This window comes from Camelus dromedarius, chromosome 16, assembly GCF_036321535.1.
Source record: "Camelus dromedarius isolate mCamDro1 chromosome 16, mCamDro1.pat, whole genome shotgun sequence".
NCBI classification, from domain to species: Eukaryota; Metazoa; Chordata; class Mammalia; order Artiodactyla; family Camelidae; genus Camelus; species Camelus dromedarius.
Genome location: NC_087451.1, coordinates 46747138 through 46761784, shown reverse-complemented (window position 1 = coordinate 46761784; position 14647 = coordinate 46747138). Strand labels below are relative to the sequence as shown.

General features: G+C 37.0%; 1 protein-coding gene across 1 annotated transcript in view; it reads left to right on the top strand.

Annotated features, from left to right (window-relative positions):
• Positions 1-13809, top strand: part of CPD (carboxypeptidase D) — a 58533-nt gene extending 44724 nt beyond the window's left edge. Inside the window, exons 14-21 of the mRNA XM_010978933.3 lie at positions 1384-1519; positions 2396-2527; positions 3325-3420; positions 3526-3590; positions 6772-6903; positions 7441-7626; positions 7927-8026; positions 9420-13809. Of these exons, the coding sequence (XP_010977235.2) occupies positions 1384-1519; positions 2396-2527; positions 3325-3420; positions 3526-3590; positions 6772-6903; positions 7441-7626; positions 7927-8026; positions 9420-9646 (1074 nt within the window). The 3' untranslated portion in view covers positions 9647-13809. The remainder of the gene's footprint in view (positions 1-1383; positions 1520-2395; positions 2528-3324; positions 3421-3525; positions 3591-6771; positions 6904-7440; positions 7627-7926; positions 8027-9419) is intronic.
• The last annotated feature ends 838 nt before the right edge of the window (positions 13810-14647 follow it).

Sequence of the window (14647 nt, the reverse complement as noted above, 5' to 3'; positions counted from 1 at the left end):
CTGCCTCCCCTGAAAGAAATTTGGAAAAAAACTGATGTCATGATTAGGATCAGAAGGGACCTGTGGGATTAGATGAGGTGAACTTAAATCAGACTTGATCAAAAGTTATTTTACCATATTCAACAAAACAAATCCCATTGACTTCTTCATGTGAATTAGAGGAGTATTTCAAAGATTTTTTGTTGTTCTTTTTTTAAAACGAGAGAGTACCTGGGACAGTGGTTCTCAACCCTGGTTAGAAACATTAGAAACATCTGGGAAGTTTTAAAAACTACCACCGCCTTTACCTTACCCCCAGAGGCATCGGTAATCCTTTAAAAGCTCCTTAGGTTATTCCAGTATTTGGACAGAATTTCTTCCTACTGATCTGATGGTTATAAGAGACTGTACATCCCAGACGAAACACCTACCAGAAATTTTAAAACTCCTTGTTTGTGAGAATTTGCCTCTCTGGTCTAGCTAGGTTTAGATCACTTTAGATTGCCATTTGTTTTGAGCTAAGTGCCAGAATTGTCTGGAGAGTTCAAGAAAATATACACATACCTAGAGACCCAAGCATATAGACTTGAGGGAAAAAAAATCTCCCTCAGGGGAGAGATTCAAGAATAAATGAATTAAAGGATCTCAGATATATTTTCAAGCTCTTGATTACTTTGCCAGAATAAATAAATGAGGGATCACTTACAATTAAAAATATGTAGGATGAATTGTATTAGAAGTTCATGCCGTATCTGTAGCTTTCACTGCCTATGGATACGGATCATCTGAGAGAGAAATTGCTATGGATCAGACAGATATCCTGCTGCTTTTTTTTTTTTGATACACTGATTTCAACTCTTCTGTTTCATTGTTTCTAGACATACATTAATATTTGTCAGATTATGTGTTCCAGTTTTTAATCTGGAAATATAATACTACCATTATTATTAACCTAAACCAGTGGTCAGCAAACTTTTTCTATAAAGGGCAATATAGTATGTATTTTGGGCTTTGTGGGTCAGATGTTCTGTGTTGCAGCTACTCAGCTATGCCACTGCAGGGGAAAAAACAGTCATATGAATGGGCAGGACTGTGTGTCAATAAAACTTTACCTACAATAGCAAGCAGGAGGCTGGATTTAGCCTACACATGGTGGTTTCTGACCGTTGTTGTAAGTTACCAGGAGGTCTCTGGGAACATTAATGGTGCAGTTTTTTGTTTGTTTGTTTGTTTCTTTTTAAATTTATTTGGAGCAGGAGAGAATTTTATTTGTTTTTTTAGTTCTGCCTTTTAAATCTGTGTTTAAAACAAACAACAAACACTTTCAGTTTGAGGCATAGGAGGGTATCTTTTGATTCCACGAAGAGCTAATAATAAACTCATTGATTTCTGTTTCTGTTTTAGTTGGTTGACAGGACTAGAATTGTGATTGTCCCTTCTCTAAATCCAGATGGGCGGGAGAGAGCACAAGAGAAAGACTGTACTTCAAAGATAGGACAGACAAATGCTCATGGCAAAGACCTGGATACAGACTTCACCAGTAAGACTAATTTTCAGGCCATTGAAGTACTTTGCAGATGATTTTCTCTTTGCTAGGAGATTGGTTGATCCTATTTTGTAGACGAGTAATGGAGTGCTTTCTTGTCTAGGATGCACAATATAAATGAATAGAAACATCTAGAAGAAATTTTCAAATTTTTCTTGTTTTCCATCTGCAAAAATAATTCAAGTTTTTTCTAAGAAATTCAATCAATAATATTTGGGAGGGTTCAATAGTCATACCCTCTTATAATGTGTGTACATACACACACATACACACAGTGTATGTGTTGATTTGAGAGGGTCTGTTTCTTACTTAAGATCATCAGCTACACATACTGTTCTGCAACTTTTTCCATTGGGTATGTTGTCGACACCTATCCATTTCAATACTTACAAGTTTCTGACATTCTTATTAATGGCATCTAAATATGCTGTTAATGTATGGGTTATATTCTAGTTTATTCAACCATTTCCCTACTGAATGGGCATTTCGTTTCTAATTTTTTGCTCTTGCAAACAATGCTGCAAAAAACACCCCCATTTCTGAAAATCTTACTTTCTTTCAAAGACAGGTTATTATTTTTTTAAAGGGGGATATGTCCATCCCTTTTTGTTTCCAGTAATAATTTTCTTAAACTTCCTTAGAGCCATTAACCTTTTCACCTTATCCTGAAGTATGTAAAACTCAAAATAACCTACCTCCTAGAATATGTCTTTCTTGCTTGAGATAGTGACTTAGGGAATAATAAAGTATTTATCTTACAGATTTTCTGAGTTAGCCTTTTGACTGTGTTCAAGGAAGGTATATTGTCTTAGCTACTCATACTGAAATTTTAAAACTTAACATTTTATATTTGACTTTTCTATTTTTTAGATAATGCCTCCCAACCTGAGACTAAAGCCATCATTGAAAACTTGATTCAGAAACAGGACTTCAGTCTTTCTGTTGCTTTAGATGGTGGTTCAGTGTTGGTCACATACCCATATGACAAGCCAGTACAAACAGGTATGTAAAATGTCACTTTACATATATACTGTTTAAGCTGAGATAGGACATTTCAATTAGGTAATGTCCCTTCTAAAATTTTTTCAAATGTTGAGCATTTGAGCACACTGCATGAACAAATAACCAACCTAAGAAGACTGTCCATATGTCAACAGTTCATACAGTCACTTGGAGGAGGAATATCAGATCTAATGATGGCCTAGCTTTATTCAGTTTAGCCGTCCTGTCACATCCGTTCAGTTTACTCCATAAGCATTTATGGAACAATTATTATGTCTGTAGGTATTGGGTATACAAAAGACACAGTGCCTGCCCCCAAGAAATTCATATTATGTAGCCAAATATTAAGAATACAGAATTGCCCTCCCCTGCTTTAAACCTTGACTAACTGGTTGCACCTTATGATGGTTAAATAGTTGCCTGTTGAATCTCTCTGAGGCCATTGTATATGGAGATAGTTCATGTTGTTTTCAACGCAGCTTACGAGGGATATTGCTGTTAGGCCGCAGGTGCCCCAAAATGTAGTAAAACATACCAAAACAGGTTTGTATTTTAGTGTGGTAACCTGTTGTTAAACTCACCATTAGTGCCTTTTAATATAAGGAAGGTGCCTGTCTTCTTGTTCAGATTATCTTGAGCTGAACAGAACCAGGTGCTTAATTCTAATGACTCGTCAATAAACCTCAGTGAGGTGCAAAATTTACTAAAAGGAAAGGAAAATGACTTTTGTGTCCATGATGTTGAACTTGGAGGAAAATTGGGTTTCTCCACTAACTTCTGAATTTTTCCTTTTGTAGTGGAAAACAAAGAGACTCTAAAGCATTTGGCATCTCTTTATGCAAATAATCATCCATCAATGCATATGGGTCAGCCCAGTTGCCCAAATAAATCAGGTAGGTATTTTCCTTACCCTCTGTTATTGTTGTGGCTGCTTTGGGGGAGGAGGAGGACTTGCCTTATGGTCTTGTTGATCCTATTAACTCTCAATGCTTTTCTAGATGAGAATATTCCAGGAGGAGTAATGCGTGGAGCAGAATGGCACAGTCACCTGGGCAGCATGAAGGTATGCTTTATAGAGTACAGTGACGATGGAATTATAAGTACATGTTGGACGTTGAGTGAAGGAACAGGTAGCTTTTCTGATACAGCAGAGTGAATGGCATCTGCTTTTTGGCTTTCTTGACCTGCCAGCCCTTAAATTAAACCCTGACAGCAAATTTTTTTTGCCATTTTCACCATTTTTAATTGTATAATTTAGTGACATTAATACACTAGCAATGTTGTGCAACCATCACCATATCTATTTCCAAAACTTTTTCATTACCACGAACAGAAACTCTGCTCCCCAAAGCAATAACTCCCCATTCTCCTCTTCCTCCAGCCCCTGGTAACTTCTAGTCTACTTTTATCTATGTATTTGCCTATTCTGAGTATTTCACATAAGTGGAACTGTACAATATGTTTTCTTGTGTGTCTGGCTTCTTTCACTTAGCATAATACTTTCAGGGTTCATCCATTTTGAAGCATGCATCACTACTCCCTTCCTTTTTATGGCTAAATAGCATTCTACTGTATGTATATACCACATTTTGTTTATCATTTCATCTGTTGAAAGACAGGTGGATAGCCACCTTTTGGCTATTGCAAATAGTGCTGCAGTGAACATTTGTGAACAAGTATCTGTTTGAGCCCCTGTTTTTAATTCTTTTGAGTACATACTTAGAAGTGGATTTGCTGGTTGTATTGTAATTCTGTTTAACTTTTGAGGAGCTGCCAAACTTCCATAGCAGCTGAACCATTTTACATCCCCACCAGCAATGTATAAGGGTTCCAATTTCTCCATGTCCTCCCTCACCAACACTTGTAATTTTCCATTTTTTATTATAGCCATCATGATAGGTGTGAAGTGGTATCTCACTGTAGTTTTGATTTGCATTTCCCTGATGACTAATGATTTTGAGCATCTTTTTATGTGCTTATTGGCCATTTGTATGTTTTCTTTGGAGAAATGTCTGTTCAAATCTATAGCCCATTTTACAATTTTTTTTTCTTCAATCTTGTTGTTGAGCTATAAGAATTCTTTATATATTTTGAATGCTAAACCTTTATCAGATAATTTGATTTACCAATAATTTCTCCCATTTTCTAGGTTGTCTTTTGACTTTCTTGATGATGTCCTATGATGCACAAAAGTTTTTAATTTTGATGAAGTCAGTTTTATCTATTTTTTTCCTTTTGTTGCTCATGCTTTGGTTGTCATATCTAATTCATTGCTAAATGCAAGGTCATAAAAATTTACTCTTGTGTTTTCTTCTAAGAGTTTTATAGATTTAGCTCTCATATTTAGATCATGAACACATTCGGAGCTGATTTTTGTATATGATATGAAGTAGGAGCTCAAGATTCATTTGTTTGCCTATGGAAGTTCAGTTGTCCCATCACTATTTGTTGGAAAGACTGTTCTTTCCCTGATGAGTAGTCTTGGCATCCTTGTCAAAAAGTAATTGACCATAGATGTATGGGTTTATTTCTGGACTCTCACTTCTATTTTATTGATCTATATGTCTATTCTTAAGCCAGGACAGCCAGGACCACTGTTGTGATTACAGTATCTTTGTAGTAAGTTTTAAATTGGGAACTGTGAGTCCACCAACTTTGTTATTTTCCAAGATTATTTTGGCTATTCAAAGATCCTTCCAGTCTCATTTGAATTTGAGGCTGGCTTCTCTGTTTCTGTAAAAAGGCTGTTGGAATTTTCTTAGAGGATGTGTTGAATCTGTAGATGACTTTGGGTTGTTCTGACATCTCAACAGTATTGTTTTCCTGTTCATGAACATAGTATGTCTTTCCATTTAATAAGTCTTCTTTAATTTCTTTCTGATAGCATTTTCATTTGTTGTCCATCCACTTCAGATTAATCAGGAGTTGTTAGCAGTTGGGTGGTTAGCTCATCGTTCCGTTTACATGTGCAACCAGAAACTTCATTTTGTCCCCTTCCCTGCCTGCCTTCCCTCCTTTATTTACTAAGTATATACTACATGTGAGGCACTTTGCTTTATGAATGATAAATAAAACACATTCCCTGGCCAATGGTACAATAACTATGTTACAGAATTAATTGCTTTGATCTAGAAGAGAGCAGCTCTCAATGTGCCATGAGAAATTAAAGACAGAAAGGGTTAGAAATGCAGCCTTCTTTTCATGGGGGAGATTAGGGATGCAGAGATGGTGAACTAAGACATCCAGAAAGAGGAAGCAGTGTGGGCAGAGGCCCATAAGCAGTCTAGTTAAGTTAGAATATGGGGTGTAAGGGCGACCAGCAGAAGACAAGAAAGGAAAGAGAGTTTGGGGCTTTGAACACTTTGCTTTGATAAGGAATGGGGAGCCACTGAAGGCCTTGAGCAGGGATAAGGTGACATGATCTCAGCTGTGCTATGGAAGAACTAATCTCTTAACAGTGGGTTAAGATAGTTTGGAGGAAGGACAGACTGTGGTGCCGGGAGACTGGTTTAGAACCGCCTAGATAAGGACTAATGAAGGCCCAGATTAGAGTGGGGCAGTGGGAGTGGATTCAAGGGGTGAAGTTTCAGAGACATTGTAGAGGTGGAATTCATAGGATTTGGCAAATTCTGGATGATGAGAGAAACTGGAGTCAAAAACAAGAGATTTCATATCTGTGTGAGAAAATGAGTTAATGTCATTAACTGAATTAGGAAGAAGAGCAGGTTTGAGGGGAAAAGGTATTAAATTAGGTTTTGGAACCTGTGCACACAAGCAGTTCCTGCCTTAATATTGCTGTATTGCTGTGTGGTGGCTTGAGCCTGCAGGTCGAGGGTATCAGAGGGCAGGTGCCTGTGCTTCTACTGCAAAGGGCGCCAAAGGCAGTAATAGCAGTGAAGTTCTAGGGTTTAGAGGGATGGTGACCCTCTGCATGTACTTACTTATTTATCCAACAAATCCTGATATACCCCCCTCTACCTGCCAGGCACTGTTGGAAGCACTGAAGATATAAAAATGAATTACCCACTATCCCTGGTCTTAAGAGCTGTCTTAGGATTGACCATGTCTGTGACTGATTATAATACCAAGTGGTTTATTTATATTCTCTGTGAAATGCTTTATGGATTCTCTGTTCACATCACAAAGTTTTCTTTTTATTCCCTTCATTTCATTTATTGCATTGCAAAGTTTCATTTTTACTTTTACATATTAATTATCCTACATTCTTTTGAATTTTTTTCCAGGATTATAGTGTTACCTATGGCCACTGTCCAGAAATCACAGTATATACAAGCTGCTGCTACTTTCCTAGTGCCGCACAGCTCCCTTCATTATGGGCAGAAAATAAAAAATCTCTTCTTAGCATGTTGGTGGAGGTGAGTCTTTCTCTTTTCACTCGAAAACAAACTCCCAAGAGTATGTTTAATGAAAACCTTTGTCAAGATATTTTCTTAATCTTTTACCAAAACTTTATTTTTAAATCTATATAGAAGGGAGAATTTTGTTCATCTTATATTGCCTAAATAGATGCCACAAGTTCACAGATCTGTGTATATTTAAGTAATTTAACCCTGTGCGATGTTGCAGGTTCTTCCATTTGAGTATCACGCGGAGTTACTCGAGACAGTGTCCTGTGGTGGGAAGTAAATCTTTCAAGGCGTCAGAAGATTTGGGTTCTAACATTTTAGGCTTTGGCTGTATCAGAGTCCTCTTTTCCCTTATTTCCATCTCTGTGCCTCTGAAGCAGTGAATGACTAGCAGATGAGGGCACAGTCAGTGGGGAAGGAGGAGTAAGCCAGTCTTAAGGTGGGGTTTTGTTGTTTTGTTTGTTTTTGTCACACCTCAAGCTGTTGCCTCCAGACTATCTGGCACTATGAAAATAGAAATTTATATTTTAAACTTTTTTTTTTCAGGTTCACAAGGGAGTTCGTGGATTTGTTAAAGATAAGACTGGAAAACCGATCTCTAAAGCCGTCATTGTGCTCAATGAAGGAATAAAGGTGCACACAAAAGAGGGAGGCTATTTCCACGTGCTGTTAGCCCCAGGTGTCCATAACATCAATGCCATCGCTGACGGGTATCAGCAGCAACATTCACAGGTAAGAAACTTGAACTGAGTTGTCATGTAAATTCTTATTGTTAATAGTGCTTCTATGTAATTGGAAACTCTTGTTAGAAAGCTTGTGAGGAATAAAGAAAAAACGTGACCACCTCTTGGTTATGATGTCTTGTAATCGTTCTGTCCTTTAACAACAAAAGGGAAATTTTTGTAGCATTTTGTATTCTTTAGATGACAAGGAACCATCTCCTTGGTTTGCTATAAAGGCTCTAGGAATAGAGCAGGGATACAATGTACCTTAAGTAAACTTTTTCACAATTCTTGCACTTTATCTTTCTAGGTCTTTGTGCATCATGATGCAGCTAGTTCTGTGGTAATAGTCTTTGACACAGATAACCGGATATTTGGTTTGCCAAGGGAGCTTGTGGTAACTGTATCAGGTAAAGAAATTTAAATTTTCAGTAGTTGAAGTTAAAACCAATCCTGGCATTTCAGTTTGAGAGTGGATCGCCTCCATAATCACCTGAAGCTGATCACTTTTCCTCTATGTCTCCTTATCCAAGCATGATTTTCCTGGAACACTGTGCTCTCACGTGTTCTCATGACTTGTCCTCTCACATTTTCAGGTTTGTACTCAAATGTCACCTCCACAGAGAGGCCTTCCCTGATTACCCTAGCTAAAATAGTACTCCTGCCACTATCTCCACTGTACTTGTTTCTGTTACTGCACTTAACACTACCTGCCATTGTATTATATATTTAGTCATTTATTTGTATTCGATCTTTCCCACTAAAACATAAGCTCCAGCGATTTTATCTGCCTCCCCACTGCCTAGAACCATAGTTGGCATATAGGGAACCTTAGTGGTCGTAATAAAGAGTTGTTGAGGGTGTGAATGATTTGCTTTATACTAAAATCGTAAGTCCCTTGGACTTTGACTTATATTAGTTCTGTTTCTGTCATGATCCTAGAAGGAGAAAGGATTTGTTTTCTCCAGGATTAATGTGTGCCATTGCTTAGAAATTTTAAAAAATGTGGTAAAATAATAAATACTCTGCTATCTTTTGACACAGAGAACCTTGGTTCATTTCTAAGTACAACTTGGACCTGATGCAAAATAACCAAGCTTTAATACAGGGTGTGGTAGGGAGAGCTCCTTAGTTGAGAGAGTGATATATTGGAAACTTGGTCAAATCATAGGGCCTGCTGTGGACTGTTTAAGGTGGAGTTCTTAACTTGAACCAGTTTCTAATCACTAAGTGGTTAGAAACACAGCAGCTGGTATTCAGCCATGGTTTAAATCTGACTCTGCCACTCATTTGCTGTTGTGAACTTAATTTTTATTCTGATTTTATTGTTATTATTTTCTGTTACTTAGACTCTTATTCTGAAACCCTTTGCACAAATATTTTAAATGAGTTTGGGATGAGGTGAAAATTGTTGGGAAAGGAAAAGTAGAAGTCATTGATAAGAAAGCAAGTTGCACAACAGTAGACCCAGTTTGACTTCCTTGTGGTAAAAGAAAAAATATATATTGATACACATGAATGAAGAAAAATCTGGAAAAAATATTTACTAGGGTTGTTAAAAATGATCTTGGGGAAACAGAAATGAGAAGTGGGGTTTGGGTTTTTAGTATTTCGCTTATCTATATTTTTCTAATTTTGCATATGATACATATACTACTGCTGTAATAATAAAAGGTTGTTTTTACATGCATGAAATAGAAATAAAGTAAATGAAGGGCATATTATAAAAAGTGCCATTGTAAGCAGCTGCTTATTTATATCCTTCAAATAGGACACCACTCACATGGTGGTTTTGTTTGGCAGGTGCCACCATGTCAGCATTGATCCTAACAGCTTGCATTATTTGGTGTATCTGCTCAATCAAGTCTAACAGACACAAGGATGGCTTTCATCGGCTCAGGCAGCATCATGATGAGTATGAAGATGAAATTCGCCTGATGTCAACCGGCTCCAAGAAGTCTCTCTTAAGTCATGAGTTTCAGGATGAAACGGACACTGAAGAGGAAACATTATATTCTAGTAAACATTGAAACACACATCTTGCATCTCTCCCAGCATAAGTACCAAGCAAAATTGCAGTTCCTTTGGGGAGACACTGCATTAAGAAGAAAGACTATCTTGCTTCTTCAAAGAGCTTTGGGAAGTTAACTTGCTAAATTTGTATTCTCTGTGAAATTGGCTGGCAGTTTTGGACTTCCCCTCCTTAAAGTACTCTTACCTTTAAAAAAAAAATCTGCTTTCTATTTATGCAGCAGAGATGGGACAGCCACTTTGTTTTTCCTTTTAATTTAAGATGAGCTGTTTGGAGCTTATGTTATAACTGCACAAAGCCAACTAGTGGATGTTGTATTTTGCACATCAGGTGTTTACTAGTGGCTTTAGCTTTTTCTCTTTGTTTTAAATGGCCAAAAGAATCCAGAAACATTAAGGCAGGGACAGCAGTCAGAATCTGACATAAAGCTTTAAAAACTCGAGGTTTTTCTCAACCTACTGAGGAGTACTTTTCTCTAGTTATCAAATAGCTGGAGTTTCTCTTATTATTCAGGTTTAATGGAGGCTGAATTGATTTTGAAGCTTATATAATATTAGGAAATGAATAAATGGGCTTCCGTATTTGGCTTTTTACCTGTTCCGAGGCTAGATTAGAACTGGTGGGCTGTCTTCTAAGCAGGATTTCACTACCTCTCTTGTAAAGTTTAGCAAAGTTCTAATTATCCCCATTTTCAGGAAGAACTTGTTGACTTTGTTGTACAAGATCTAAGTGTCCATTTGAGTGGAGCTGAGAGGGAGATCTAGCAAAAGCTGAAACTCATGTTGCCTATCTTTTAACTTGGTAAAAACCCACAGGTGCTGCTGCTTTTATCTGTGAAGCACTAGTTTATTCTAGGAATGCCTAATTCTTTAATATTTCCTAAATTTGAAACTTTTTCTATGTTGTACAGTTAGGCTTTTGAGATGAGCTGGCAATCTACAAGATCTGAATTCTACTGAAAATACCTGGAAGTGTGGAAGAGACCTACTTGCACACTTGAACACAAAATATCTGCACTTCACGTCCAGCCCAAGCCTGCGCCCTGTAATAGCACCCTGTCATTGAAATAGTTTGGCCAGTCTTATCCATAAAGGCCTCTGCAAGTGATTGGGTTCTTTGTCCTCATGTTTCATCTGACAGTCTCTTCTTGATCAACCAGTTTCGTTAAAAAGTTCGGTTGAAAGCACTTAAATATTGCTCCCTCCATTAAAAAAAAAAAAAAAAGTAACTGTGGTGAGAAAGTGTCATCTTCAGTGCCAGTCGGGGTTATTGCAAAGGCCTAAAAGATTTACGTTTTATTGTGTTTGTCATATCATGCTATTCAATGGAAATGATACTTTTTGTAAGTATGAATCTTAACAATGATCTAGTGATTTAATACCTTTGAATGTTTTAATGGCCAAGTTGCTGCTGAACTTGTACTAAATCAGGGGATCAAAAAACTTGCTCTCATCTTTTCAAAGCGTATCCTGTATACAGTAATGTATCAGTCATCCCAAAGCCTTCATGTGGAGTGGTTTAGCACCCACCTAGGTCATTCAACCAAGTTTTGTAAGGAATGTACTCAAAGTGGCTTTATAAGAAAATATTTGGTTTAGCAGAAATAATGAAGTCATGACATTTATTAATGAGTGTCTGTGATCTAATTTGTGTAGTTCAAGGGTAAGCCATTCTGCTATTAATCCTGTTACTAAAAACTCAATGTTGAGCCCTTGCCACCCCATCCTGCCCACCACATACGCAGAACAGAGTTTGTGGAGTGCTAATTCTTAATGAAATATACATGATTTAATTTCTTCTAATCATATTTTACACTTTCCTTAAGGGGATGATGTGGTGGTATTGCACTTTTCAGCTTTATTTTTAAGAGTGCGAAGTCAGAAAACCAACAAAGGGCCTATGAGTGACTGGCTCTGCTTGGGACATTGCAGGTAGAAATGAAACCAAGTTGACGTGACAGCCTTCACTTTATTAGCATTGGTCTTCACTAGAGGATGCCTTTTAAATTCATTTCTCTCTTGAATTAAACATGTCTTTCACTGTACATCCCAGTGGCTGGAGTCCATACCTTTTAAGCATGTGTAAAAATTTTTTTTAGAAATGAACATACAAATAGTCCTTTTATTAATTTTTCCTGAAAAGAAAACCAAATTCTGCCATAAACCTTGACTCTCTAGTGAATTTCTAAATAATGCATTGCTCTGGAAAACAAGGCCTTCTCAGCCTGTGTTACCTGTTAACATGAATGTACAGGATCATGACTACTAAGACTGTGTTCTCTGCCCTGCGTTGTCTTTTATTTGTGGATCTAATCTGATATTAGACCACATTAACTGCTTAAGGCATTGAAGCCATATGGCTTAGGGAATGCATTTCTTCAGTATTTCTCCTAGAGACTTTCCATTTCCTTGGAGTCATAGAGGCAAGTAAGTATCACAGTATTAAGAAATATGCCCAAACCTGAGTTGTGCCTTTCTCTGCTCACAAGGCTTTTTTTTTTTGGTCCTGGTGGTCAGTTTGTAAGCCCTATTCCCTCCCAGCTCCTTAATAAAAGTCAAGTGACTGAGTAAGTAATGTTCAAAGTGTCTGCCTATATAAGTGTACTTGTACTGATTATGCAGTTCAGTAAGGTAAACTCAAGTTAATTTCAGAAGGAAAGACCCTTCTTTGGTTTTTATGTATTTTGCTGAACATTTGAGTAGTAATTGGGATCCCACCCAGTTGAGGAATGCTTGTAATTCTCATCGGATGGTGTTTACTTTGGGACTCTGTCCTCCTCCAGAAAGGAAACGTAATGTGTATGTGGCCCAGTGATTGGTTAATCTTTGGTAACTTTTACCTGAATGGGATTTGCTGGCTTGATAAATATTGAACTTAAAACTAATTCTGAGTTGACAAATAAATAAAGGTAGTGCTTATGCCTGAGCTTATTGTGTTTCTGAGCTAACGCCAGGTTACTCAGTAACCATGACCTGTTCCTCCATTTCCATGTGTTCTCAGCAGTAAACCATTTGACTTTCCTGTGGCCAGAAATGCACTTGTGCCAGGTTCTGTCCTTGCTGTATTAAAAGCTTCTATGAATGCTGTAATACTGCCCTATGTTAACGGTTCCCTGGTGGAATTGTTTTTAACAGAAGCAACTTTCATGTTACTACAAAAAAATTCCACGATGGTTGGTGTTCAGTAGTTTTCTATCTAGCAACTTTTTTCTGATTTGTTTTAATTAAAGCACATTTGCGGGGAGGGTAAGTAGGGTCCTTGATTAATGTCAGCTGAACTTGGATTTCCAGTTCGTGAAGAAATACTTCCCAATGCTCATTTCTCCTATTTTTAGCAATAATTCATTAATATTCCACTTGATTTTTAGAATATTACCCCGGTTGATTTTGATTTGGCAGAATCTATTGTGGAATTTGAAAATAGGCTACCATTTTGAGGCAGTTGGATATAAATTATATAAATATGTATGATTATGGCTTTTATAAAAGGCATGACATGAGTGTACTAGCTACAGTCTGTGCCGGCCATGCGGCAGATTTTCTGGAGGTATGACATAATGGTATTTTTTTATACTCAGATTAAAAATCAACTTTTCACCTCTCCATTTTTTCAGAGTGACATTCCCCAGCTCCAGAACAATCTATAGCTATTTATATGAGGTGCCCAAGACTCATTCATCTCAAGTGCTTCAGCTTTTGGTTTTACTTCATGCACTGTGCCTTCAAAATGAAATTTTTAAAAGGGACTTTAAACGAAGTTGAATAGTAGTTTTAAAAAGTCAAATCTGTGTAATTTATGTGAAATCTAACTGTAATGAGGTCCTTTCTGTTTTTTATATGTAAACAGATCTACTAATCCTGTATAAAAGTTATTTTATGATGTTTGTCTTTCTTTGTGTTTTGTCTCATAATCTTTTTTCAAAAGCAATAGACCAGAAAAAGCTATTGTTCCAATTTGAAAGTTACGGATTTAGTTTTTCTACCTATACAAGGGGAAAAATAGTACCAGGCAAGGAATACAAGTTGTTAACTGCAGAGTGTTTCTGCCTTCATGAATTAACTCAAAACTATGTTTCTGGAATAATTACATAGCAGCTAGATTGATAAATGTCATTCCACAATGAACACAATAAAGCTGACCATTGAAAGGTTTATGAACCCATCTCAGGCTTGTTAAAAATTTGGTTCTTTTTTTACGGTGAGCTGACTTAATGTCTCCTGGCACTCTGAGGGCACAGCAGTCATGAATTCAGCATCCCCTTTTCATTTAGCAATAATTTGTTGATACTGCTGCTCTAATGGGAATTGAAAAAGCAAAGTTACAATAAAAAACATGGGGCTCAACCGACAAGGAACTCATATTCCAGACCTGAGAAACAGAAATAGAAGTAAGCTGTACTTCTGTAGTGACTGGTTCCTCTAAGAAGAAGGTCTGCTATGGAGGAAGTTTGGCATGGAGATTTGAGTATGGACTTTGGAGTTGAACCAGTCTACGTTGACTCTTGGCTCTGCCACTTTCTTCCTTTGTGACTTTATTTTGTACAAGTTTCTTAACATTTCTGAGTCTCAGTTTCTCTACTGGTTAAGGAATAATACCTAATAGGAATGTAGTAGGAATTAAGCGAAATAATGTTAGCAAAGAGCCCAACATAATATTTGACTCAGAATTCAGTGACCGTGGTAATCAGCATCATTTGCTGTTTTCTTTTAAAATAAAGTTATTTTACCAAATATATGAACAAAGATCTGTTTACACGTGGCCTTTTTAGTTTAGAAGAAATCCTAGACATGAATACTGGGAAAAAAAAAACTTAAACGTTTTCCATTATGTGGTTCCATAGATTGTCTATAGCATGGCAGTAAAGTTTTAAATTGTGCCAAACACTTCACATTTGTTTTACAATAAAATTAGGTGATATTTATGCTACTTTAGTGAAAACAGCCTTACTTAACTGCTGCTAAGAAATATGAACAGTGATGACGGTTCTTCTTTGCCCAGT